General features: G+C 53.1%; 2 protein-coding genes across 4 annotated transcripts; one reads left to right on the top strand and one right to left on the bottom strand.

The window, feature by feature from the left end:
* Positions 1 to 331: 331 nt before the first annotated feature.
* On the top strand, positions 332 to 14,179 carry MTIF3 (mitochondrial translational initiation factor 3). Of its 3 annotated transcripts, none has more exons than XM_039254932.1 (6): positions 332 to 442; positions 4,763 to 5,017; positions 5,178 to 5,253; positions 9,371 to 9,831; positions 12,828 to 12,985; positions 13,921 to 14,179. In XM_039254932.1, the coding sequence occupies exons 4-6, from the start codon at positions 9,372 to 9,374 to the stop codon at positions 14,137 to 14,139; spliced, it is 837 nt and encodes a 278-aa protein (XP_039110863.1). In that variant the 5' UTR covers positions 332 to 442; positions 4,763 to 5,017; positions 5,178 to 5,253; position 9,371; the 3' UTR covers positions 14,140 to 14,179. The 3 variants fall into 3 exon arrangements, with proteins under 3 accessions (XP_039110863.1, XP_039110856.1, XP_039110870.1); XM_039254939.1 differs by lacking the exon at positions 332 to 442 and adding an exon at positions 2,465 to 2,577; XM_039254925.1 differs by lacking the exon at positions 4,763 to 5,017.
* Positions 14,119 to 27,007, bottom strand: GTF3A (general transcription factor IIIA). Its single transcript, XM_039254721.1, has 9 exons — positions 26,582 to 27,007; positions 23,762 to 23,862; positions 19,329 to 19,425; positions 18,854 to 18,942; positions 17,606 to 17,679; positions 16,324 to 16,404; positions 15,577 to 15,806; positions 14,554 to 14,613; positions 14,119 to 14,381 (listed from the first exon to the last, which is right to left on the bottom strand). Exons 1-9 carry the CDS (start codon positions 27,005 to 27,007, stop codon positions 14,217 to 14,219), a joined length of 1,323 nt encoding a protein of 440 aa, XP_039110652.1. The 3' UTR covers positions 14,119 to 14,216.
* Between the last annotated feature and the right edge of the window lie 963 nt (positions 27,008 to 27,970).

The following is a 27,970-nucleotide window of genomic DNA, read 5'->3' on the forward strand; positions in this document are numbered from 1 at the left end:
GCTTCCCCACCACGGGCCCGGCTTCGCCTTCGAAAAACCGACGGCCTGCTGGAAGCTCTCCCGGTTACGTCAATTGAATCCTACACCCCCCCCCGGCCCCACCTCCGGTGACCCAGGGCTCGGGAAGCTTAAGACCGTCTTTTATTTACCGGATCTGTTTGCTCACCGGGGACAGTGCTCTTTAAGCCACGGGAACTAGAAGAACGTTTATGAAACATCTTATTCGACGTTAAATTAAAAAAGCGGCCGCGGAGGAACCGCCCCTCGCGCGCCGCACTTTCCGTCGGAGGACCTCGGGCCGCCAGCGGGAAGGCGCGCCTCCCTACGTCACCTTTCCTTTAAAAGCCGAAGCCCCGCCCACTACGGAGGGCGAAGGGGTTCACCCCGCCAGGGCCGTTCGCGGCTTCTTCCGCCAGACCTTCCAATCGTCGGCGCGGCATAGGTAAAGCTAAAGGCGAGGGGCGACGAGCGGGGGGGGGGCCTGTGTCAGGAGGGCGAGGCCTAGGCGCAGACCTGCGGAGGAGGCGGCGTCGCGCTCGGCCGCGTCCCTGGAAGGTCAGTGCCGCCCCGGCCGCCGAGCGGAGCGCGGAGAGGCGCCGCAGGCCTTGCCGCGGGGCCGGGGATTCGGCCGGCCGGCAGGGCCGCCTTTGGGACCGGAACGCTGCCCGCACTCGGAAACCGCGGAACCTACACTGGACGCCGGCCTCCTCCCTGGACGGCCCGCCCCTCCGTGGCGTGCACGCGCGCCCCGCATATCCCCACGCCCCTTCTCTGGCGGCGGCGCGCCGAGAGACACCCCCCACTTCCGGGAGTGGGCGTGGCCGCGGCCGAGACACGTGACCGCGGTCCGTGGTGCGGAAGCGCCCAGCATCCTGCGCGGTAGTACCTGGTCCCTGTACCGGAGCAGGAAAGGGGGCCCCACGCCTTTTCTATTACCTGCAGCCGCCGCGGAGGGTTCCTAAGCGACTGCGGGATGTCGGTTTTCCCCGCTTACTGCTTAATAGGCTCCATGGTTTGTTTGTTTTTTAATGTTTATTTTGAGAGAGAGACAGCATGATCAGGGGAGGGTCAGAGAGAGAGAGAGAGGGAGATACAGAATCTGAAGCAGCTCCAGGCTCTGAGCTGTCAGCACAGAGCCCAACGCGGGGCTCGAACCCACGAACCCTGAGATCATGACCTGAGCCGAAGTCGGACACCCCACCGACTGAGCCACCCAGGCGCCCCGTTAAGATTCTTGAAATAAGTAAATAGCTTCCCTGCTGAAAAGCCTCGGTTTCATGTTCGTGGAAGGCTTCAGTCTAAGTACAGAGAGTGGGAGGAGTCTGTCTGTAAAGTCAACGACTATTGGGCCAGGGACGATATAGTAAAAGATAACTGAGATTCGTTCCCAGCCTCAGGAACCCACTGTCTAGTAAAGGAGAGAAACAGCAGTAGATAATCACAAAGTTGTAATTGTGGTAAGTGTTATAAAGGAAAGTTAAACTATACTATACAAGCATTTAATGGTGAGCTCAACAAAGAGATGAGGGGGCAAGGGGACTGGTGGCTGATGGGCTTCGTTTGGAAGGTAGTCCGAAGAATGCCCAGAGAAAGGGAGCATTAAGCAACGATCTGGCATTTCTTAAGCCTAAGGGAAGAGCATTTCAAGAATCTGGACGGCCAGTGTTTAGAGAAATAGGAAGTTTGGTATAGGACATGCTAGAGAGGTGGCAAGAGCCTTTGACCTCATGGAAGATGTTGGCCGTAATTTGGGGCAGTTTTAAGGTGGGGAGGGCACAGTGTGTGGTGAGAGCAGTGCGGAGGCAGGAAGGGATTGCAAAGTTCTAATGTGTAGTCTCCAAGAAAATGGAAAAATACCAGAACAGTCGTTGCCTCTGGATGGGGTTGGAGACTGACTTGGAAGAGGCATGAAGGAACTTTCTGGGGTGGTGGGTGGTAGTATTCTACAGGTTGGCGGGAGTTTTAGTTACCGAGGTGTTTGTACTTGTCAAAGCTGATTAAAAGATATGCTTAAGATTTGTACATTTCATTGTATGTGCACATTTGCCTCAAAGTGAAAGGAATCGCAAAAAGATATTGAACCCTAGTTAAGGGTATGCATGCTGAATGAAGTATTTGAGGATGAAGTGTACCGATGTCTGCAGTCTACTTTGAAATGTATCAGAACATAAATGGATGGAAAAAGAAATAAATAGACAAATAAAACAAGGATACCAGCATGTGGAATCTAGATGAATGGGTATTGGGGTGTTCAATGTACAGTCTTTCAACTTTTCTTTATGTTTAAACATTTTTATAGTAAAAGTCGGGGGAAATAGTCCTGAAAGAATATTACTCAATTTAAACGACCGCAGGCTAATGTGAAAAGATAAAGAACACAGTTCTAACTAAGCTCATCAGAAATACACAGCGTATGGAAGTAGCCACATGTTTATTTCATAACGCCCTGCTTTATGGCTTAATATTTAAAATCACTTCAATTTCTTATGGAATATGTGGGTCAAACACCGAAACTACTCTGCGTTGTGTGCATTTGGACTAATGCAGCTGTCGTTTTTCTCCCAGGGTCCCAGGCAGGTTAGTGATGGCGGTGAAGTCAGTCCCGCAGTGGAGAGAGGACTGAAATTAGTAGCAGTGAAGGGGCTTTTTGAGGGCACTTGTCAGTTTACCCTCCAGAGCTTGCAGGATATGTTTTCAGCGATCCAATCTTGAGTAAATAAGGAACCAAAAAAAAAAAAAGAAAGAAAGAAATACTTTTTTCCCTAGATGTACCCAATTAAAACCCCAGCTACCCAATTAAAAACCACCAGTAGAGGCAGATTTACCCATCTATGGTGCGGGATCATAGATGATCTCGGTAAGGTCCGAGTTACCACAAGACCAGAAATGGATACCTCATGCTATAAAATTGTGTGATTTAAGTAGATGAGTCTAAGATCATTGGCTTTTAAAATAGTTCTGGATGGGGGCGCCTGGGTGACTTAGTCAGTTAAGCGTCCGACTTTCACTTGGGTCGTGATCTTGCGGTTCATGGGTTCGAGCCCCGCGTTGGGCTCTGTGCTGACAGCCAGCGCAGAGCCTGGAGCCTGTTTCAGAGTCTGTGTCTCCCTCTCTCTCTGACCCTCCCCTGCTCACGCTGTCTCTCTCTCCTAGAAATAAATAAAAAATAAAAAAAATAAAAAGAAGTTTTGGATGTTTCAGAAGGGATAACTGTGGAAGTAAGTGACTAAATGCACCAATACTGTCATGAGAACCTAAGCATTTCTATTTCGATTTAGACCACGGGCTCATTCTGCCTACTGTTGGTTTGACAGAGGTATCAAAGACATTCAGCTCAGGTCATGATCTCACGGTTTGTGGGTTCGAGCCCCATGTCGGGGTCTGTGCTGACAGCTCAGAGCCTGCTTCAAATTCTGTGTCTCCCTCTCTCTCTGACCCTCCCTTGCTCATGCTGTCTCTTTCTCTTTCAGAAATAAAAACACACACACACACAAATAAAGACATGTAATCTCTCACGAGAGAGCAAGTCTTCCTATTTTACATCCACCTTGAAAGTTTTCTTAACTTTGTTCTCATAGCCCCAGACATCAGAGCTTAAACTATGTGAACCCACTTAATGTTATAATGTTTTATTAGTGGGGCACCTGGATGGCTAAGTCTGTTAAGTGTCCAACTCCTGATTTCAGCTCAGGTCGTGATCTCAAAGTTTATGAGTTTGAGCCCTGCATGGGGTGTACTGACGGTACAGAGCCTGGTTTTGGATTCTCTGTCTCTCCCTCTCTCTCTGCCCCTCCCCTGCTTGCACTCTCTGTCTCTCTCTCAAAATAAATAAATACACTTTAAAAAATAGGGAAATAATGTCTTATTACTTATTTTCTTATGTCTTGTTTTGAGGGGGTCCTGATTCAGTTTTTTATTTTTATTATTATTTTTTTAATGTTTATTTTTGAGAAAGAGCATGAGCAGGGGAAGGGCAGAGAGAGAGGGAGACACAGAATCCGAAGCAGGCTCCAGGCTCCGAGCTGTCAGCACTACCCGACGCAGGGCTCGAACTCATGAGCCACGAAATCATGACCTGAGCCGACATCAGACGCTCAACCGACTGAGCCACTCGGCGCCCGTAAAAACGTTTTAATGATGAACAAAATGAACCACACAGATAAGTTGTGAGACTGATAACACCCGTGTAGCCATAATGAAGATTCAGCAGGTGTTGCCACACTGCACGTATGTTTTGTGCCACATCTTGTCAGATTAAGTGGCAGATGTCACTCTACCCCGAAAACAACCGAGTCCCCTCCCAAGAATGGCATTGTCGACGAGGCCATGCACAGTACTCCTCTGATAGCATCCGGTCCGTCAGGAATCTCCTCCACATCCAGCTTGTCCCCTGTATCTCGATGTTCCTTTTTAGTTGCTTTTTTTCCAAACACCCTGTATTTTATCATCGTGTCTCCTCTGTGTTTTTTTTTAATGTTTTTTTTTTAATGTTTTATTTATTTCTAGGAGAGAGAGAGAGACAGCGTGAGCAGGGGAGGGTCAGAGAGAGAGGGAGTCACAGACTGAAACAGGCTCCAGGCTCTGAGCTGGCAGTCAGCACAGAGCCCAACGCGGGGCTCGAACCCACGAACCGCAAGATCATGACCTAAGCGAAAGTCGGACGTTCAACCGACTAAGCCACCCAGGCGCCCCATCCTCTGTGTTTTTTATCAAGATTAGGGCCCCCCCTTCACTCCCTATAACACTTTTTTTTTTTTTTAAGACACCGAGCCAGTTGTCCCACAGTCTGGATCTCTCTGATTTGTTCCTCTCCGAGCCCGGCCCTTGTGTTCCCCAGAAACCGGAGGCTAGGTCTAGAGGCCGGACCGGGTCCCTGAAGCTCTTCCGGCAGGACCGCCCCGCAGAAGGGCCGAGCAGGTGGCGCACTGTGCGAGGAGGCGTGCGCGGGGATGCTGAGTGTGACCTTTGGGTGGGCAGGGCGACAGCCACAGCGTGTCTTCCCCATTTCCATCTGCAGGTGATCTTCGCGTTCCCCCCCGCGCCCCCCCCCCGGCACCATACGAACACCTTGTTTCCTCATTAGCTTTTTAGCTCATGATTTTTGTACCTGAACCCATGATTTGGCTGAAGGTGGCAATACGGTGATTTCTAAACTCCTTCTCTTCTCCATTTGTTAGCCGGCATTCTCCTCTAACGAAGAGCTTTTCCTTCACCAACTGGGGATGATTACCGGCTGCACTTCTTCCTAAAGAGGTAGGATGGATGCTTAGTTCTTTTTCTGGACCGATTTTCACAGCCAGGAGTCAGGGTGATGGTCACGTACAGTTCTGGCAAAGGATCTTTCTTTTGGGTAGATGGTTGCGTATTCAGTGTGTTAAAATAACTTTCAGCCATTATTCTTTAACGTTGAAATTACCACACATTCGGCCATTGGGGGTTTCTCCATGCTGCCTACCTGTGAATGACATGTCAGCAAACAGTATTATACTACTACCGGGGAAATCAGAAAACTGGATGTTTGAAGGAATGATTATTAGTGGGGGTAATGTTATCATGGTTATTAAAAAGGTAAAAGAAGGGCATCTAGGTGGCTCAGTCAGTTAAGCATCTGACTCCCGATTTTGGCTCAAGTCATGATCCTAGGGTCTTAGGATTGAGCCCCACATTGGGCTCTGTGCTGAACATGGAGTCTGCTTAAGATATTCTCTCCCCCACCCACTCTCTCCCTCCCCTGCTTGCACTTCTCTGTCTCTCTAAAATAATTTTTTCATGTTTATTTTTTGAGAGAGACACACACACAGACTGTGAGCAGGGGAGGGGCAGAGAGAGAGGGAGACACAGAATCCAATGACAGGCTCCAGGCTCTGAGCTGTCAGCACAGAGCCCGACGTGGGGTTCCAACTCACGAGCCATGAGATCATGACCCGAGCTGAAGTCAGGTGCTTAAATGACTGAGCCACCCAGGTGCCCCTCTCTAAAATAAAGTTAAAAAACAGATAAAAGAGTCCTAACCTCCTAGAGATAACATACTGAAATATTTGTTGGCAAGATAGGATTTACCTTGAAATAGTTCATGGCGGCTGGCGGTGAGGGGGGTGGAGGGAATTGCTGAGGGAGAGAGGAAGCAGTTTGGCCACACACTATTCATTATGAAGCTGCATGAAGGATGCTTAGGGTTTTACTATGTGATTTTTCCAGTACATGTTTGAAACTTTTCCTAGTGGGAAGTTTTTTAACTATTTGAATGTAAGTTGGTATTTGCAGTTCAGATTTCGTGATCTCACAGCTTTTTTCTTAACTGTGTATTTATATTTTTATCTATGAAAAGCTTATTTTGAAGGAAGTATGTACGCGTTCAGCTTTGCTGACATAAAGCCAAAATTGAGCCAGTATTGGAGCTTAATTGCTGTGGAAATCAAGGAAACTTAAAACTTTTTAAAATTTAAGTAATGGTAAAGAACTTAAAGAAAAACATAGTTGTGGTATTTTTCCGCTCTTTACCTTTTCCTCCTCTTGGAAAGTGTTTTTTGAAGCCTTAAAAAGTTTTTTGCCAACATTATTCAGAAATAGTCTTTAATTTGTAAATAAATGTGCTAGTATAAAAAATACTTCTTACAGGGGCTCCTGGCTGACTCAGTGGGTAGAGCATGTGACTCTGGATCTCAGGGTTGTAAGTTCAAGCCCCACCTTGGGCGTGGAGCCTATTCTTCTTCCCTGTAAGAATAGAAAGGCTTCTTCCCTGTAAAAGATTGAGAAAAAATGGTAAGAAGGATGGGAGCAAAACCATCATTTGTATCTTCAACCACAGACGACCAGGGTTTCCATAGATTTCTTTTCCTCTTTTTTCCTGTGCCCTGCCTGTTATTTATTTGCCTCCGTTTTGAAATGATATCATCTGCTTTACTGTGTCGAGAATCCATTACACAGGACGGGTCCGCTCCCGCCCGTTAACGCTAGAGCCACCCCAACTCACTGCACAGTTGGTGCCGCTGCTGTTTTTCTGCCGATAAGTGGAAAAACAAGTCGTCTCTGGTCTCTTCAGACCGCCCTGTTTTTTTTTGGTTTGGGGGCTTCCTCCACTGAAAAATACCCAGCTTTTTGGTGAAACAGCACTATCGCAGCTATTTAAAATCCAGTTTGCTCCCGTCTTAGAGCCTTTAGCACAAGTACAGCGGAGCTTCCAGCCACCACGTAATGACAGAGAGTGACTGCATCCCATTCCCTGGGGGGGACCGTCTGGCGCAGATCTTCCTCAGCTCAGCGGACATGGGACGTGCCAGCCGGAATGTGACCCCGGGGTTCACCCGCCTGTGCGCACACTGGGAGGGAATGATGCAGGACAGGTGTCGGATGCCGGCAGCCCCGCCCCCCTCGCAGCGGTTTCCTTGGTCTCATTCACTCAGCACATCCCTGCCGAGCTGGGCTCTAGGCTGTAGCGTTAGGAACGCAGCGGCAAACAGAATGCACGATCAGGTTTTCTCACGAAGCTTGCATCCTAGCGAGGAAAGATGATGAACATGTGCGCAAATAAATATACAGTGTATTGGGCGGTGGGGTTTTTTAAAGGCAGGGTCATGGCTTTGAGAGCAGTGGAGCGTGCAGTACTCTACAGAGTGGACGGGGAGGCCACGCTGGGCAGGAACCCCCCAGCCGGGCCCTCTGCTGTGTGAGGGAAGGGAGCTACCAGGCTACCTGGGTCCAGAGCCCGGTGAGGCTGGCACAGAGCCCAGGAGGCGGGGCAGGTGCTGTGGGCGGGACGGGGGGGCACCGTAGGCCCCTTGGTGGGCTTGGCTGATAGCCCTCGGGAGATGAAAGCCAGTGGAGGATTACGAGCAGGGGAGAGGCGTCATCTGCCAAGTGCATTGTAAATGGGTCGCTGTGTGCCCCGTGGGTGAGGGATTATAGGGGGTAAGGGCAGAAAAGGAGAGGAGGCCATGATGTAAAGCAGGGGACAGGATGATAGTTGTGGAGCGGGGTGACAGCGCGGGAGGTGAGGAGTGCTTGGGTCCCGCGCGACTTTAGAGGCTAAACAGCGAGGGACTGATGAATCGCGAAGAGATAAAGGACAGGGAAGGATAACTTTGCTCTTTGGGGCCTTGAGCGGCCGGAGGGGCACGTGGTCTTTATACGAGGTAGGGAAGACAAGGAGCCAGCGCAGGCGGAAGAGGGAGAGTTCGGGGGTGGACATGTGAGACATCTAAGTGGACTGGTTGGGCCGCAGTCAACGCTCAAGTCTGGGACTCAGGAGAGAGGCCGGAGCCAGCGCAGTAAATGCAGGCGTTCCCCAGCTGGGCAAGGACAGAGCGGGATTGTGTGCGTTCCTTCACGTTCCATCCAGTTTACTGTCTTTCTTTTTTTTTTCCCCATATCACTCGTCACCTGAGGGGTGGTGGGAGGGGTGGGATCGGTGGTGGTGCGGCCCAGTGAGGTCAGAGCTAGCGGCCAGAGGGAACTTCCAGTCGTAGCGAACACCCAGGTGGCTCATGCAGGGACCCGGGGACCGTTCTTTGAGAAGCACTGCTGAAGGCTCCGCGTCCTCTCTTCGTCATGGACAGGGCCACCTCCCTGTGTTCCTGTGCTGCTCAGCAAACCCCAGATGACACGAGTGGGTCCTCTCATCCCTCCCCCAGCCTGCACCTCTAGGCTCTGCCTAACGTGCGAGTAGAAGGGGAGAGCCACGTGCTGGGGGAGAGAAGCAAGTCAGAAGTCAGAATGCCGCTCATAAGAGCAGTGGTTATTCCCATGCAGTAAACCAGCACCACGCGTGTCTGACGCTTGGTGAGCGCCTGGTCGTAACGCCTCACCTTGTGAGCCACCCGTTCTGTGTACGAGGACGGCACTTTGATTCCTGTCGGGAGCTTTCCTTTCCGAGCGTCTCCGTTCGTGCTCCCTGCTTTCCCAGAATAGCGCCTTAGCCTTCTTTCTTGTCACCAGACACACTGATGACAAGTTGTCAACCGCTGGTCGCCTTAGAAATTAATAAATCGGTGTTTATGCATCTCCAAGGACTTTATGTACCGCATTCTCCTAAATAAACCTGTAGGATGATACTGGCTTTCGGAGCCGGCACTAGGAGATCCTTGGGAAAGAGATCAAAGGAGGTAGTAATGGGGGAAGAAACGATGGAAGACGAAAGCACTGTGCAAACATGGCTCCTTCTGACCGTAACTTGCTCTGGAGACGGTACCACCAGGACTCGGTGCGACTGCAGTCGCCTGGTAGCCCGTGTCGTTGGTGTAAATTTCCCACGCATGGATCCACAAGGTTTACAGGTGACCTGCAGCCTCACACACGCGCTCCACGTGCCACGGTATCCAGCCACGGGGATGAAATGACTGAAGCGTAACACACCTCTCTCCCTGCTTTTTAGGATGGCCGCTCTTCTCCTAAGGAGGCTGATGTTACAAACCGTGAAGACGGAGAATAACTGCGTCACACGTCTTGGTACATACGCCCTGCACAGGACCGCACCAGCGCTGCCGTCCCCCAGAGCCTCTGTCCCCACGCCGTCCTGCCCGATTCACACAGAAGCTCTCGGCACCGTGGCGGACGCCCAGGACGAAAGGAAGAAGAAAAAGAAGAATGACTCAGACTTCAGCAACATCGGAAGGAAGATTCACGAGCGAGTTATCCACGTGCTGGATGAGGCCGGCAACGACTTGGGGCACATGCACCGAGCAGACGTGATCCGGCTCATGAACGAGCGCGACCTGAGGCTCGTGAAAAGGGACAGCGGCGCGCAGCCCCCGCAGTACCAGCTGCTGACGGGGGTGCAGATTCACGAGGAGCGCCTGCGGCTTCGGGAGTCGGAGAAGGCCCACCCGAAACCCGGTAGGTGGCCTGCTGCTGGCTCCCTGAGCCCTTGGGGCCACAGACCAGCGGCTGGGGCCTCACGACTGCGGGGCTGCGGGCAGCGGGGAAGTTCACGGTCTCCCCGCCGCTGCCCACACCTGTCTCCAGCTCTCGCTTCCTTTCCGTCCCTCTTCTGGTCTTTTGTCCTTGATGCCCCGTGGTCTGCTCCTCTTGCTCGAGGCCTGGATACAGTGAGGGGGAAACCAGGGAGGCCCCCCAAAATGACGGGACCTCTTTTCCTCTGGGTCTGATCCGGGGGTGGCAAGGCCGCTGGCAGCCAGAAGGAGATGAGCCTCGGAAGAGGCGGAACCGAGTCCACGTCCCCCTCCTTCCCCCTCGTGCCCGGCCAGCTTTCTGGAAGCACTTGCCCGTGTCCGAGGCGGTTCATGGAGTGCCCCGCACGCCCTGATGGTAGTCACGCTCGTAGACACACTTGCACGCCCTTGTCTTTTATGTCTGTGGAGCCACGACCTAGAAATGGGGTGAAAATTCTCATGATTCCTAATAAGTGCTGATCCTGACGAAAGACTGTGTTACGGAAAACGCCCCGGGGGTGGGGGCAACAGACAGTCCCAGAGCTGCCACCATGAGGTCACGTGTCTCAGGAAAGGCACGCGCTCTCCGTGGCTCGGTTTTGTAGCACCACATTCAACAAGTACTGGCCGGAAAAGAAACCATCTTCAGAATAGGCCAGCCGGGGTGGGGAGGGTGTCAAACTGCATCGCAGAGAAAACAGGGAGCAGCCCCGAGAAGCTCGGAGAAGACGCGTTGCTGTTTGCAGAGATGGGGGCCGAAGGCGGTAAAGGCATTATTCTGTTCTGATAGAGACATAGGAGCAGCTGCAGGAGCTTAGAGGCAGCCAGGGGGTGTTCATCCAAGGAGTTTTTCTAGAAAAATTTCCCTGGGGAACTAGAAAGCAGACAGGGAAATAGAAACACCTGTTACCCACCGTCCACAATGGACAAGCGTTAACTTTGTTGTACTTCAGATTTCTGAACAAAGTACGACATTACAGGAAAGTTGAAGTCCTCCCTCCCCACTGCCATGGACACGGGCGTGGAGCTGCGTTGTTAAACTTCGGTTACGTAACACGGTATCGAGCGTGGTCTCGTGCACATGACAGTCACGTCGTGCTGTTTTCCGAAGCTATGCTTATATAACAGCCGCAGCTAACTTACTGGAATCCCTAAATGGAATCCTGAGAATATCCATATACCGTGGATTTGTTAGTGCCTTTCCATAGACCCTGGGCTTGTTTCCAGCCTTTCATCCTGGGACCAGAGAACAGGTCTGTCAGAGTCCATGGGGCAAATTGTCAGCAAGTATGACATTCCTTCCTGTGCGCCCTCACCACACTGGGTTCTCCCATCCAGGCTTTGTCACGCTAATGGGTGAGAAACCCGGTCTTATTACGCATTTGTACTTCATTCCCCATTTGAGTTGCCTCTTCTGTGAATTGCCTATTTATGGTCCCTTTTCCTCTACTCGCATGGTCCCACCCCCACTCCCGCCCCCGCCCCCTTCAATTTGTAAGGTTCTCTGGGTGACGCAAAATACGTTATCCTAGTTAGATTTCTTTTTCTTGCACTTTTCAGAATTACACCATAGTGTCTTTGATAGAGGCAATTACCAATTTTTTAACAACATCCGTCTTTTTAAAAAAGTTTACTTTTTAGAGAGAGAGTGTGAACAAGGGAGGGACAGAGAGGCGGGGAGACAGTATCCCAAGCAGGCTCCAGGTTCTGAGCCGTCAGCACAGAACTCGATGCGGGGCTTGAACTCACAAACCATGAGGTCATGACCTGAGCCGAAGTCCAAAGTGGGGAGGCTCAACCGACTGAGCCACCCAGGCGCCCCTTGACAAAATCCTTCTATCCTGAGGTCACAAGTATATCCATTCTTTTCTTCTATTTTAAAGTTTTTTTTCACGTGCAGTCAGTCAGTGCTCCTCAGGTGATTGTTGTGTGGGTTGAAACCTAACTTTCCCCCCATATGAATACTCTGAAGTGTCCCATCACTTTTACTAGGGAATCTGTTCCTTCCCTGTAATTTTCTGAGTCAGGATTTCCGTTGCTGGATACAGCATGTCAAGAACTCCCTCTCGTCTGATGCAGTCTGGGTGACCCCACTGTCACTAGAAGGGCACCACTAAAGGAGTCAGATGAGAGGAGTACTTACTTCCCAGGGGCAGCTGGGTGGCTGGCTCAGTTGGGTGAGCGTCCAACTTCGGCTCACGTCATGATCTCACAGTTCATGGGTTTGAGCCCCGCGTCAGGCTCTGTGCTGACAGCTCCTAGACTGGGGCCTGTTTCAGATTCTGTGTCTCCCTCTCTCTCTGACCCTCCCTGGTTCACACTGTCTCTCTCAAAAGTAAACAAAAAAAGTGTTTGTTTTTTTTTTTTTTTAATATTTTTATTTATTTCTAGGAGAGAGAGAGAGACAGCGTGAGCAGGGGAGAGTCAGAGAGAGAGGGAGACACAGACTCTGAAATAGGCTCCAAGCTCTGAGCCGGTAGTCAGCACAGAGCCCGACGCGGGGCTCGAACCCACGAACCGCGAGATCATGACCTAAGCGAAAGTAGGACGCTTAACCGACTAAGCCACCCAGGCGCCCCAAAAAAAGTGTTTTTTAAGACTACTTCCTAAACGCTGCTCCAGTCAGAAAGAAAAAGGCTAAGTTTATTGTGAAGCTAAACTTGTTCCTTTAAAAGGACCATTCTTTTGTACTTTCATCAAATGAGGGTAATAAATGGGAGCATTTCATATCTAAATTATTAATAGGTAAAAATTGGTACTTTTATGTCTATCTATTTTCCTTATTTAAAAAAGTGTTTCCTGGTCCGTGAAACAAAGTCAGGCGAGAGGAGCATCCGGGCCCCTGAGGCAACCGGACATCTCCGAAGTGTGCGTGACCCAGCTCAGGTCCCCGAAGGGACTGGTGAGCAGTCCCGTCACCAGGTCTCTCTTTTACACTAGTGCCTACGCTGACAAAGGAACTAACTTTTTCTTCAAATATCGGACGACATGATTTGGACACAAAGAGTAAACAGATTCAGCAGTGGCTTGAGAAGAAATACAAAGTTCAAATTACCATAAAGAAAGGGAAGAACGTCGAGGAGCCGGAAAATAAAATGGTAAGTAAAAGCAGGCAGGAGTAATTGCACGTCTTGTTTTCTGCTCTAAAAATAAGGTTGTAGAAAATCTGGAGAAGATAAAGGCAAAGAAAAGGAACTGGCAAATTCTACCCAGTGCCGGCAGTAGCTTTCCAATCCGTTCTTCACAATGGAAGCATATGCTGCACGTACTTTTTCCATTGAAACAATTATTTTGTCATGTGAAAACATTGCACTTCGTAATTTTAAGAGTAATGTAGCCTCTTCTTTTACAAATTTTCTTTTACAGCACCTAACGTTCAAACAGAAAAACAGAGATTCATTTTTTCAGTCTGTTTCTGGTTTATAAATGCCTCTGAGAATTCTTATAGATAAAGTTAAACGGGCTTTCTGAAAAGTGTCAGTTTACACTCCCAGGGTAAGCTTACAGAAGATCCACTCGCTTCTAGAGTCCGTGAACTCAGCAGCCGAAAGTCCAGTGGTTTCTACCCTCCTTCCGCTGGGATCACTGAGACGTGGGACCCAGCCCGGCTGACCCTGCGTCTCTAGAGAACTCAGTGTGTTTTTCGACTCACCCCAAGTGACTCTGCTGACGAGTGTTAGGAACCCACAGGGCTGACAGTTTGGGGACAAGGAGGTCCTCCGCCGATGCGCCACCCACTGCTTTGTACTTCTTTTCTCCGAGAGGGTAGTTGGAGCCAAGCATGGCCCCTCGGTGCCACTGACGAGTGGGGATTTTCAACTGTCGACTTTTCGTGCATTAGTGTAGTTACATGGAGTTTGTGAAACTGCCTGGTTATCGTACGAGCTTAACCAGAAAGGCACATTTGATTTAGTGAATCGCTTAAATAACAGCAATCCAAGAATGCAGATTTGGATGGGTATTAGCGCATTAGCACTAGAAAGAAGCGAAGACTGTGGGCTGAAATTGATTTTTGGCCGTTCTCCCTTTCTAGGAGGAGATGTGTCATCAGATACTCCAAACCGTGCCCGGAATAGCCACCTTCTCGACCCGGCCACAGCCTGTTAGGGGAGGGCGGGCCGTAATGTGTGTTCTGCGTCCTCTGAGCAAAAAGGAAGAGCATGCGTACAGAGAGGCTCACGGGACCCCAAAAGAGGACACTCTGAACAAAGAGAACAGAAAAGACAGAGAATCCGATGTTGTGCATCCGTGATTTTAATAAAGAGAAATGTGCCTCTGAGAGGAGGTAACTGGCTGGTGTGTCGTCCTTTGGACCAGGCGACCTGGCGCTCAGCTGGGGGTAAGCACTGCCACCGTCGAGAGCACGCGGTCATTGGTGCAGCCCGGTGACTCTCCGTTTTCAGGCAGGGACGAGCTCTGTCCTTGCTTCTTTTTAGGAGGAATGTATCCACTGAGACGGGAGGCCAAACTCCGTTTCTCGCGAGATCGTCTCACCTTTGGAAATGAGAGAGCAGGACAGTGAGAACTCGGGATACTGCCCGCCCCTGAGGGCCCCCAGCACCACTTGCACCCCTTTATGAGAAAGTGACGTCCAGCGATCGCTTTCCTCGCTGGGGCACTCTCGGTTTAATATTCTCTCGCTCACAGCGCGCCGCACTTCACTTACCTTGAGCTTCATTTTCTTCTTGTCGGGGTCGTGCACCACGGCATGCCTGCTGAGACTCTGCTGCAACAGGGGAGAAAGAAAAGGTGGTATTTTTAAAGCTGCAATTTTGGTGCCTTTTAATACAAAACCTCATGAGTTATTTAAATAAACCCTCACCCCTGTCTCTGTTACACAGTTGGGGGACCCGCCCTCCGCTTAAAGGCTCTCCCACCAGGGCAGAGTCCCCCTCGCACCCTAGACCTGTCACTGCCTCTCCCACAGGGGGGCCGGTGAGGGAGTCACACGGTCTCACCCCCGGGGGCACCGCAGCTGCTCCTGAGGGGAGGGAACCAGCTGAGGGTGAGCCATTCCTGTAACTGACTAGTCCGTGGCCTTCCCAGACACCAGTGGAAACCTGACGGGTCCCGCTGTCCTGGATGACAGCAGTGAGGACCACGGGCAGCTCGGAGCCGCTGGCTAACGGCCCGCACCCCCGCTGCGCCCGCCCCATGGCGCCTGGGAGAGCACCAGCCAGAGTCCGCAGAACTGACGGCCCCCATGGAGTGTCGCGTTCTCACCCGCCCACACCACAGCAGGATCTAGACCAGACCCCAGTCCTCGCAGTCCCCAGATGGGGGTCTCAGGGGCACCCGGACAGCAGCCTGCTCTTGTGGTACCACTAAAAGCCACTGGTTCTCAAATTAGGTAACGTAGGAATCACCCAGAAGATTTGTTAAAACACAAAGGACCGGGTCTCTGATTCAGTAGTGGGGGGGGGGGGGGGCTACGGGTCTGCATTTCTAGCAAGTTCTGTGGTGATGCTGCTGCCCTGGGCCAAGGGCCCCACTGGAGAACCGCTGCATCGGCAGATCGGGTTGCTGTGCGGACTTGAGAACCGGTGCTGCGGAAGCAGGAGTGCAAAGCCCGGGCTAGCGCGCTCCCCCCTCCGCACGCTCTGGGACAGCGCCTTGGGACCCGGGCCTCCCGGGAACCCCACGCGAGGCCGCACGTCTAAAGGACTGCCTCCGTGAGGCCAGGCCTTACCTTCATCGCAAACGTTCTGCCGCAGCCAGGGTGCTCACAGGTAAAGGGGCGCCTTTCCTCGTGGAAGGAGAGAATGTGGCTCTGGAGATTGAAGACCGTGGTGTAGGCCCTCCCGCAGCCCTCCCTGGGGCACCGGCACACCTCCCGCGCCGGGGCGTGCGCTTTCACGTGCTGCTTCAGGTGATCCTTGCGCTTGAACGTCTTCTGGCACACTTCGCACCTTACAGGCTCTGGCGGGGCAGACAGACACATTAGCCAGGCCCCCCGGGGCTGGCCACGCAGGAAAACGTCCCACGGGGGCTGCGAGTGATGGATTTGAGGCCACAAAGGTCCTGATGATCACACACCAGAAGGCCAGCACGGTTCTTACTGTCCGGAAGTCCGTCCAGGTCCCCCAGGCCCCGTATGGCATCAGGCCCTTCCGTGCCCTGCCCGGGGAGCGGGGGTCCCCACATGGCGGCCGCGGGCGAGGGGGAAGTCAGAGCAGACCCGTGTCCCTCCCTGTCCTCCAGCACCTGGGCCACCGCCTCCCGAACCGTCCCCCAGAGCTCCCACCCCTGACCGCCGCCGCGGCTCCCCACGCGGCCCCGCCGACCCGGGCCCACGGCTCCCCGTGCGCAGCTGCCCGACGGCGGCGGAGGGACCGGCGCGTCACAGAAAGGCCTATGTTTTAGGGCACACGCGAGTACTTCCCTCCTCAAAACCGCAGAGGCAAAGCTGACACGGCGCCGTGCGCGTCTGCCTTACCTTTATGGCTCTCCCTCACGTGTTTTAGAAGCTCCGTCCATGTTTTTGCCACAAAGGAACATCCTTTTTGACACATATAGCCTGTTTCGGGAGAAACAGATCAGCGCGTTGCCCTTTGTGAATATTCGGTGTGGACACCAACTGTAATCAGAAAGGAAGCTTACAAGCCGACAGCACTGCCCTCCAACCTCCCAAGAACCTTCTGCTGTTAGCCTCTAGTGGTGGAACGAACACTAAGGAAGTTCTGTTTGACAGTAAAGCCAAATAATGAGCACTAGCAAGGTGCTCACTGCGCACAGGGTTCCACCGAGCAGCCTCCGCGGAAGAATGCGGCGCCCTCCCCCGCGGTGGTTGGTAGGCTGGGCGGCCCACATGGGGGCTCTGGCCACTGTCACTCCCCCGCCGCTGGCCCGCAGCCCCTTCCCTCCCTGCTTCCTGCTTGCTTCTGGATTCCCTCAGTGTAAGAGCCCTGGGGTCCTCTGGGTTCGGCGAACCACCAGCACGAAGTCTCGGTGGTTGTGTGCCCGCCCCGGCCTCCTCAGGTCTTAGCCTCTGGTAGGTTCCGCCCTGCACGAGAGACCCGGGGTGCAGCTACGGGAGGACCTAAGAACCAGAAGGAACAGGTGGTCCTGCGGACCAGGACGGACACGGTGCAGAGCTCCGGAAGTGAAGAACCAGGCAGTGCACCGGCCCACCTGGACTTCAGCAACCAGATGCCAGAGTGAAACTCGAGGGAACGAGGCTCGGCCTTCAGCTACGGGTCTCTGGTTTAAAAAACCAGAACCATACTCTGTACTCAGAAAACTGGAAGACAGATACAAAAATCCCTCACTGGAACAGAGAACAGAGTCAAGTAACGTAATCTAGTCTTTCTGAGCAAAGTCACGGGCCGATTCCGCCAGAACCCCACACCGCCCGCCCAGCCCCGCGAGCGCCAGGAAGGAGAATGGCCTTTCGATGGTGGTGACGAAGCCAAGCTTGGCGGGAATGCTGACGCTCGGGCAGGACACCGGCCAGGCCCCTGCGGCAGGTGCCAAGGCGCTCGCCCTGGGTGGCAACAGGGGGAGGGGGTGGGGGGAGTGCGATAACAGACGACACACAGGGCCCAGTCGGGAGTCTGACACCTCGACACACGGCCAGCGTGCTGCCCCCGCCTAGACAGTGTCGCGATTCTCAGCACGGCCGTGGAGCAGAACAGCACGCACTCTGCGGGCCAGGAATTAGACCGACACACGCTGAGTGTCCCCTCAGAGCTGGCGCCACCAGGGCCGGCCGTACGCACCCTCGTGGACCTTCCCGTGTCTCTTCAGCCTGCTGGGGGAGGCGAAGTGCTTCCCGCATCCCTCGTGGGCACACCTGCGTGAACGACACACGACACGTGAGCCGATCCGTCTCTGTGCAGCATCCGCTGGGGGGGGGGGGGGCGCGCGTGACTGTCCCTTCCGGCTACCCAAGGCTCACCCCACAACCAAGCCAACTGAGACTGAATCACAGGTGAAGTTCAAGGGACTGGACCAGCCTGGAGACCAGACATACTGAGAGAAAAGTGCCAGGACTGGCTTTTTTTTTTTTTTTTTTTGCATGTGATCAGATCAAATAGTTTTCATCTCAATACGTCTGAAAAGACACTGTTCGCAGTGACAGCGAGACGGCCGAGGCAGACCCCTGCGGCACCTGCGCTGCGGGTCTCCACGGCTGCGGCCCAGGGACGGCATGGCGGGCAAGCAGTGTCGGGGGCCCGCACGTCCCACCTCCGGCAAGGACGGCCCCGGCCCTGTGGTGACTCCGGGCAAAGCGCGGCCGCCCTCCCCTCCCCCCACCCCGTGGGCCAGAAGCACCGTGGGGACGCGTGGTCGCCAGCCCGTGTCGTCAAGGCCACAGCGGAGCAGGCGGCCGGGGCTCCTTGCGCCCTCTCCAAGTCCACCCCCGTGTGTCCGGCCACCGTCCCTGTCCCCCCTGAAGGCCTCTCGAATGCAAGCCGACAGGCCCGGCCGCTCTTGCTCTGGAGGAAGGGGCTGCTTTGTGTCTGCAGAATGACATGGCATATGAATAACGTCATTTCTCAGCTCCCCGCTCAAGCTTTGCCACACTGTACTAATCTCAGAAATCCTTCTGAAACACATCAGCTGTTTCCTTTAGAAAAGAAAAGCAAAATCAAACTCCTGAAATGCCCCCATATATATACGGCCACTCACCATATAGAGCGATGTTAAGACATAGCTTCAGAACACTTGCATCCAACCTCTGCATTTCAATCTTTTTTTTTTTTTTTTTAATTTTGAGAAAGAGTGAGAATGCTTGCATGAGCTGAGGAGGGCCAGAGAGAGAGAGAGAATCCCAAGCGGGCTCTGCACTCTCTGCATGGAGCCCTGGACGGGCTCAAACTCCTGAACCATGAGGAACCATGAGATCATGACCTGAGCTGAACTCAAGAGTCGGACGTTTAATCGACTGAGCCCCCCGGAGCCCCTGCACGTCGACCTTCCCCCCACCTGAAATACGAGAGGCCTCGCCCACGTGAAGCACCTACTTGAACAGTGGTTCATTAGTGTGCTGGCACTGGTGGGCTCTCAGCTGCTGGTGCTTCTTGAAGGCCTTCTCACACCCTTCAAAAGTGCACTGTTGGATAAAGGTTCATGAGTCCTCAGACAGATCAAAGAACAGTTCACAAGAGAAGTCCCTCAAGATAAACACACCGTGACGATTTATATTCGCTCCTTGCTCCCACTGAGCGACAGTCAGAGTCTATGCCAGGAAGCTTTCAAGATGAACATATCTGACACAGCAAAACTGTCCCATTTGGGGGCGGTCTACCATCATAAACTTCATTAGCATACACACAAGAAAGTACGCTTTCAAAATAAGCCATTATTATGATAGCTAGTAGTCGGGCCAAATTCAGGTATCCGATAGACAGAATCTGGCTGATGGGCACTTTAAGGATATTAGACAATAAGCATCAAACTACGCAGACGGTGGAAGCATAGAAAATCATTCATACTTACTACATATTGTTTTTGCTGATTCTCATGCTTGCGTTCAAAATGTTTCTTCAAGTTTGATTTTGTGTTAAATTTCTGATCACAGCCACTAGCTGTACAACTGTAAGGAATTGCATAAATCAAAATATTAACAAACCGAGGGAAAAATTTTAAGACATATATGTCCTCCTCCTTTATAAAAGTGCTGTCCAAGGTACAGTGTAAAATAGATTCTAACAAATTCCACAGCGTTAGGCCCAAGTGTCAGCCTCTCCCTCTGATGGGATTACCGTGGAAAGGATGCATCTTCACGTATGGCTTCTGAAATCAGGCATGTACATCGCACATCCTTTATGAGCTGGGCAGACGGGAGGTGAAGACATTACTTTCAAACGCCCAAACCTGCTCAGGCTTAACTCGATGTTGAAGCTAAATTGTTTCTTAATTTAGGATCTGAGAACCTTAATTTTCCATGAAAGGTCACAATAAACTGCATTTCCAAGAAGACCTCAAAACACTACTTTTAGCTTATGTTCAGAGGTAAAAACAGATATTTGGAGCAAAACCACAAACCACAATGCCCTCTGGCCTATCACCAAGCCATTCTGGTTCTCCTTAAAGAGTGTTTCCGATCTTGGCCTTGAATTATCCAAATTCTTTGTCAAGTAGTTCTTTATTTTTTATTTATTTATTTTTTTAATGTTTTATTTATTTCTAGGAGAGAGAGAGAGAGACAGCGTGAGCAGGGGAGGGTCAGAGAGAGAGGGAGTCACAGACTCCCAAACAGGCTCCAGGCTCTGAGCTGGCAGTCAGCACAGAGCCCGACGCAGGGCTCGAACCCACGAACCCCGAGATGATGACCTAAGCGAAAGTCGGACGCTTAACCGACTAAGCCAGCCAGGCGCCCGTCAAGTTGTTTTTTAAATGTGTGCTCTTTCTGTGAGAGAGCTCAGCCTGAGGGATAAAGCAGGACTTCCATGACCTTAGCCATCACTCACCAGTAAGCACTGAGTAACACCATGCGGTGCTGGGCCGACTACAGGGGACTGACCATGCGCAGGGGAAGTGGGAGCACACAGGAGGCGGGCTGCGGGGCAGAGAACATGATGGATGGCAACAGGTGCTGTTTTTGACCCCAGAGGCAGAAGGCAGAGTTTTAGCTGGGTACATGGTCAACAGAAATAGAACGTTTTCCAGCCTCCCCTGCAGTTAGGGCTGGCCACATAGCTGTCTCTGGCCCAAGCTGCTCGACAACCACAAAGTGTCCCAAAGGGGGCACGCCTCTCGTGCTCCTTCACCCATCCTGGTGGCCGGAATGCCTCTGACAGCTGGAACACCAATGGTCATCTCGGACCACGACGCTGAAGCCCCAAGATGAGGAGGCAGCGGCAAGTTATAAGGCGCCCAATCCTACTGACTGTGAAATGCCCCCGACTGTCCATCCCTGCATTTGTCACACAAGAGAAACGGAGACTGTCTTGTGTAAGCCTCTGTCGTGCTGGGTTTCCTGTCGCTCTTGACTTCAATCCTGACACTGGACAGGGCCCAGAAATGTCCTGACAGGGAGCCCCGAGCAGGTACAGGGGGACCGAAAACAAAGACCAAGTTGCAGGGTGGTGCACGGACCACACTTTATGTCTGAGGGTCAAGCAAACAGGGCAAGATCCCAGAAAGGCCAGATCGCAGAGGTTGTTGATGCAATATTTTGTAACAAAGTCCGAGATCCTGGACCTCGTGATGAAAGCAACACTTCAGGCCTGCACGGCTTGAAGAAGGGAGGCGGTCTGGAGGCAGAGGAAACGCCAAACCCCGCTCAGGTGGGCGTCAGCATCGGAAATACGACCGTGGCGGCTGGAGGGGGACAGGGGCCCGACGGGAAGTAACAGAAGCTGATGCCCGCCTCCCGCAGGGGACGGACGAGAGGACTGGAGAGGAGGACGGGGCATGCGCGGAGGCGGCCCTGCCTCTGCTGCGGGTCATCGGTGGACAGGGATGCCAGCGACAAGAACGAGGGAGGGAAAGGCCACAGGAAGCAGAGCTCGACTGCACTTCAAGAGACTCTGGCCACGTGGAGTTTAAGAGGCCAGAGAGACAGCCACGTCACACTGTCCAGCTGGGGACCTGGGGCCGAGAGCCGGAAGCAGTGACCACAGAGCTGCCTTGTTCCAGTGCGAACAGCCCTCCCTTTCCAGTTCACCCTGGGAGTCTGTATCCAGCCCCCGTTTGTAAGGTCCAGTTTTTGAAAGAGTATATAGCAACTCAGCTCAGACACCAAAGAGCTGCGTGTTTCCTTCCACCCCTCACCCCTGCCGCTCCCAGTCAGAACAGGCGGCCTCTCTACGGACAGGAGCAAATCGAAGTGCACAACCTTCTCGTGCTCCTTTTCATACAGGGAAAGGCAGCCCTCTGGACGCTCTTCCTTTGCCCAATGCGCCCGCAGACCCGCTCACGGCTTCACAGACGCGCCTGCTTTCCCAGCCGCTGGGGATGTGCGCCGTTGCTCTGCCTCTCAGTCCCTCCTGCCGAGCACGTGGGTTGACTCCAATGCTCTGCACAGAACCCTGTCCCGGCCTTTCATTCAGCCACAAGTGCGTCTGCAGAACAAATTCCCCAAAGCGAAGCTTCCAGGCCGAAGCCTATATCAGGCCCCATTTTCCCGACCGCGCTCAGTTACGCTGTGCCAGGCCAGCTGAACTACAGTTTGAAATACATTAGGCTTCCCTTAGGGCCACGGATTCTGGTGATACACTCAGTGCTTGAACAGGGACTGAAGACACCTGCCCCCTAGGTTCTCTGCCCTGTTCACACCGGCTGGCATGCGGGTCACATGGAGGTGGCTCTCTGCGTGGACAGGGACAGTGAAGATTATCCCGTGCCAACAACTGACATCTCACTTTCCTCACACTGTTTGGGCCTTAGAAGTGAGACGTTGAGACACTTCACATTCATCATCATCATCTTAAAACTAAAAGAAATCATCTCCGATCCATGGAAAACCTCCCTGGTCGAGGAGCTGTCACAGAGAACAGGCTTACGAGACCAAATTCTGACATCCACAAAACGTGTCACCCGGCTATTTCTCCATATGGTCTCCTCGATGTGGCACTGGGTATCCATTAAGTCATTACTCTTTTCTCAATGAAACCTCGGTGTTTTCACGGAACATTCTGTTCAGTGGTTCTCAAAGTGTGGAAGCCGGACCAACAGCATCAACGTCACCTGAGAATTTGCAGTTCTAGCAAATTCTAGAAATATGAATTCTCGGGCCCCACCCCATACCTACTGAATCAGAAACTCCGGGGTGGGGTCCAGTACTCTGTATTTTTTTAACAAGCTCTCCAGGGGACTCTCATGCTCCCTACATTTGAGAACCACTGCTTTAAAGAAGCTGATTCAGGGGCACCTGGGTGGCTCAGTCAGTTAAGCTCCAAATTCAACTCAGGTCACGATCTCACGGTTTGAGAGCTCAAGCCCCACATCGGGCGGGCTCTGTGCTGACAGCTCAGAGCCTGGAGCCTGCTTTGGATTCTGTGACTCCCTCTCTCTCTGCCCCTCCCCTGCTTGTGCTCTGTCTCTGTCTCTCAAAAATAAATTAAAATGTTAAAAACAAATTTTTTAAGTACAAAAATCTATTTTACCACAGAGGCCTGAAACATGGCAATTTTCAAAAGAATGAATTCCGGGGCGCCTGGCAGGCTCAGTCAGTTAAGAGTCTGACTTCAACGAGGCTCATTCACGATCTCCCGATTTGTGAGTCTGAGCCCCGCATCGGGCTCTGTGCTGACAGCTCAGAGCCTGGAGCCTGCTTCAGATTCTGTGTCTCCCTCTCTCTCTGCCCTCCCCTGTTTGCGCTTAGTCTGTCTGTCTCTCAAAAATAAACAAATGTAAAAAAGTAAAAACTAAAAAAAAATGTTTAAAAACTTAAAAAAAGAAAGCATCTAAAGAAGCTGATTTAAGACAAGCAATACCTCCACCCGTTTAGATCAGCAGCAGCTCCAATGGAAATAAAATTAAGCCTCGTATGCGAGAAGTGAAGCGGCTTACTCTGAAGAAATACAAGATAAATTCTCAAAAGCTCTACCTCTGTATGCTTCTGTCTCTTATCCCAGCCGCTTACTGGCTCATAAAGACCCCGGTCAATGCGGAGCCACGACCCCATCTGGTCTGAACGGAGTGCTTTCCGAGGTGCGTCTCCCACTGAGTACGTACTTTAAAGGGAGAGGAGACGATGCAAACTGCTGGGACCTTCAGATAAGCTCATTCCTGAAGCCCTCGAAATGACCCACCGGCCCCTCCTCTCTTCCCCACGTTCAAACCCCAGTCTCCTCTTATACCAGGAGGTGCAAATGAAGGGCGCTGTGCACTCTGGACCGCACGACGTTGACAGTGCATCTTCTTCCCAGGTCGATATGCCGAAACCAACCCCTTCAAAGGCCAAAAAACTGTCCTCTACTTACACAAAGGGCTTTTCCCCAGTGTGAATCAGGATGTGGCGGCTCAGATGGTAGTCCCTGACGAAGGCTTTGCCGCACCCCTCGTGGTCACAAACAAAGGGTCGCTAGCAGGAAGGAAAGAAAAAAACACGTTGATCCTGTCCTCGCTACTGTCTCTGGTCCTATTTAAAGACGTAGAGTGTGGAGGGGACGTTTTAGCTCTGCAGGGACGGCTTCCACTCGGTAAGTTACACAAATGCCACAACATCCCCACGAAGTCGATGCCGTAGATTCTGCTCTGTGAACAGCACGTGAGAGTGGGTGGCCTTCCCAGTAACAGCACCAGTAGCCGGCTCCCACCCAGATGGCAAGCGCCAACAGCAACCCTTAGAGGTGACCTGTCCGCTCTGGCCGATATGCACACATCTCCACCACCGAGATGTTCTTACCCACCGAACGTGTGGGCTCCCTCATCCCGGACCCACCCAGAGTCGGTGCTAACACAGTGCCCGGCCCCCTACAGAAAATGCTCACAGCCTCACCGTAACCCCTGCTTGGGACCCCGGAGTTGGTAGTGGGGGGAAGGGGGTTGTGGGGTGTCCACTCTGAACCTATAGGAAAAGTCAAAACACATCCCCCAAATAACCAGTTTTGTGTATTTAACTATGAAAACCATAGCCCCCCGGCAGTTGGGAGGGAGGTACCATGGCCTCAAATGTCAGTACTAGTAGCAGCGCAAGTAGGCGGGCAGACAGAAGAGTTGTATTACCAGCCGAAGAGCCACAGAACTTTGCACAGTATTTGTGATTCTTTTTTCTTTCTTTTTTTTTTTTTTTGATGTTGTTGTTTAAAAGGGAGTGCAAGGGCGCCTGGGTGGCTCAGTCGGTTGAGCCTCCGACTTCGGCGCAAGTCATGATCTCACGTTCATGGGTTCGAGCCCTGTGTCGGGCTCTGTGCTGACAGCTCAGAGCCTGGAGCTGCTTCAGATTCTGTGTCTCCCTGTCTCTCTGCCCCTCCCTGTCTCATGCTCTGTCTGTCTCAAAAATAAATTAAAACATTTAAAAAAATAATAAAAAATAAAAAGGAGTGCAATTTATGGTCTGCAAGAGGTGCAGTTGAGAGAGCGGGGTCACCGGGTGACTGCTCCCATACCCCAAGGACACAATCTATCCTTCCCCTGGGCCATGGCTCTGGGGGTAACCCACAGAAGGGAGAGGAGGCTCCCGTGGCCCCAGGGGTCCTCAGGAAGGGACATGAAAGTGACCACAGGCTTCTCTCACCAGCCTTCCTGGCTTCAGAACCCAGAAGCTGAGGGGCAGGATGGGCAAGGGAGAGGACAGGGAAGCAGAACATACTGGATGCTCTAAGCGGAGCTGGTCCCTGGGCAAGCCGGCCATACAGCTGGGGGCATGGGTAGAGCCCAGGCAGAGAGGAGCAGTGTGAACAGCCTGGAAGTTAGGTAGGTGTTGGAGCAAAGGCAGGGGCTGCCGGTCTCAGGATTGAGAATAAAGGGCCTTCAGGGGGTTGGCTCAGTCAGTTAAGCGTCAGACTTGGGCTCAGGTCATGGTCTTGAGAGTTCGAGCCCCAAGTCGGGCTCTGTGCTGACAGCTTCGGATTCTGTGTCTCCCTCCCTCTCTGCTCCTCCCCTGATCACACTCTCTCTCTCAAAAATAAACATTAAAAAAAAAAAGAAGAAGAAGAATTAAAGGGCCTTTAGCTGAGGCAGGGTCAAGCCAGGCTCTGCCAAACCCTGGGAAACCGGGCAGATTCCTTGGCCTCCATGAACTTCCTTCCCTGCCCCTACTCATCTTCCAAAGGCTTCCTATTGCCCTCAAAATAAAACCCAAACTCCAAGCCCTATTTGACCCTGGCCTACAAATGATCCCACCAGACCTGCTTCTCAGATCTCCTCTTATACGATCCCCAACTCAATCACATTCCATCACAGGCCAATCACGCTCAATCACCAGCTCCTTCGGCAGTTTTTTCTGCCCAGACTGTTTTTCCCTGAGTCTGCAAGGTTGGATCACTTTCCTTCTCATTCAGGTCAAAAGAGACCTTTCCTGGAGCCCTCGATTTACTGCGTCTCATTCCTACTTCCTTTGTCCCAATTAAAGGATCAAGTCGGGTTAGCAGAAACCTCTTCTGTTTGGCTGACGACTCTCGCTCCAGAATTATGACTGAATGAACGCAGGCCCGTGCCAGGAGCCCAGGGATCAAGGCAGGTGCCTGCTGGGGGTGGGGGGCGTAGAAAGCATGCGAGTAAACGAATCTTTCCTCCGCCCCTATTTCAAGGGGCGCCTGGGTGGCTCAGTCGGCTAAGCGTCAGACTTCGACTCAGGTCATGATCTCATGGTTCATGGGTTCGAGCCCCGCGTCGGGCTCTGTGCTGACAGCTCAGAGCCTGGAGCCTGCTTCAGATTCTGTGTCTCCCTCTCTCCCTGCTCCTCCCCTGCTGTCTCTCTCTCTCTCTCTCTCTCAGAAATAAATAAAACATTAAAAAAAAAAACCCACTTAAAAAAAAAAAAGATTTCCAGGAGGTGGTGACAGACCAAGACTCAAGATCAAAGGAGAAGCGGCAAAGGATCAAAGCGGCTCGGGGTGCTCCGCGGCAAGGCCGCCTCGGTCTTAGAACTTGTCTACCTCTGCCAGCCCCTCCCGAACCTCAGGCGGAGCTGGTGCGCCCCTGTGATCCGGGTGCCAAGACTGTGTCTGTCTTGCAAAGGCGGGTGCAGCCACGTGCTGCCCCGGGCCTCGGGGGCGCTGCCCACCTGGCGGGCCACCCCGTCCCGAGCCGCTGCGCCTGGACGCCACACCCTCCGTGGCCGGCCCGCGCCCCGTTACCTCCCCCGTGTGCTTGCACAGGTGGGCGTCTAGCTTCCAGGCCTTGTTGTAATTGGCGCTGCAGTCAGGGAAGGAGCAGATGAACCTCCTATTGAGCGAGGAGGGCGGCGGGGCGGGGCTCTGGCCCGCCGCGGTGAAGGCGTCGGCGATGGTCAGGGACGACACCGCCTCGGCGACCGAGGCCTGCGGCTCCAGGACGCCAGCGGCTCCAGGACGCCTGGGCCGGCGCTCGGCCACGTGCCGAGCCAGGTGCGACGAACGGCTGCGCGCGGCCGCCGCCGCGGGCGCCCAGCTCCTTCCACTCCCGGAGCCTCCCGCGCGCGGCCTCGCCGTACTTCCGGGAGCGCGACGCAGGAGGGGCGGGACTGCAGCGCCGGCGCGCGCGCGCGCGGAAGGCAGGCCCCGCCCCGCGCCGCGCTGCCGCATTTGCGCATGCTCCGGGAAGCCGTGCTCGCCGGCTCGCGCCCACCCACTTAGGGTGGGGCGTGCGCGCGGGGCCTACGGGCCCCACCCCTTCCCTTCCCCAGGAAAAGGCACTCCTGCCCGACGGCAGGGAGGAGCCGGCCTCCCGGCGGAGGCAGCGCGGTGCTGCTGATCCGTGTGACCAGCTTTCCGTCCCCCCCGCACTCCATAAAGCACCAGCCGTGCCTAAGTTAAATTACACTATTGGTTTCTCGTTTTTATGGACAGATTTCCTTGCATACTTGGTTCCAAATCTCGTCTGCACGTTAGGATCCCTTACAAATCACCAGCCCAGAGCATGCCCCGGCCCAGATAAGCCACAGTTTCTGGGGACGGGAAACAGGAATGAGAAGGTTTGGGAACCCCCTAGGGGTTCCGGGGGCTCAGGAAACTGGGAACCAGTGCCCTAAGGCCCTGCTGCCCCGAGTGTGGCCTGCGGACCCGCAGCACCGATACAGTCAGAACCACAGACCTCCCCGAACCGGAGCCGTCTCCGGGTGGAGTGACGCACATTCAGATTTGAGAAGCGCTGTTCGGAGGCTTGAACGGCTACAGGTGTCCAGGTTTTACCAGGATCACATGTTTAAAGGGTGTCCTTGGATGCGGGTAACAGGGACAGGAGGGATGGTCTGATGTTCACACCGCGCATCACTGCAAATCCCTGAGCAGGTCCTTCTCAGAAGGTGGCGACGGGTCTCTGCAGACAAGTGCGGTTTCCGGGCTCGCGGGCCGGCGCTGAGCTGGGGTCCTCACCACGCCTGAGCTCGGTCCGCCGTCTTTGCCGTGAAGATGGTGATCCTAACGCCTGCCTCGGTGTCGTGAGGACTGTATGAGGGCGTCCGGGAAGCGGGTCCACCTGCTGCTTTTCTTGATTGCGCTCTGGCCCCGCCCCATGGGACAAGGCCACACAGTCCCTGGGTCTGCCAT

The sequence above is a fragment of the Hyaena hyaena genome, unplaced genomic scaffold, assembly GCF_003009895.1.
Source record: "Hyaena hyaena isolate Hyena2069 unplaced genomic scaffold, ASM300989v1 scaffold_11, whole genome shotgun sequence".
In the NCBI taxonomy this organism is placed as follows: Eukaryota; Metazoa; Chordata; class Mammalia; order Carnivora; family Hyaenidae; genus Hyaena; species Hyaena hyaena.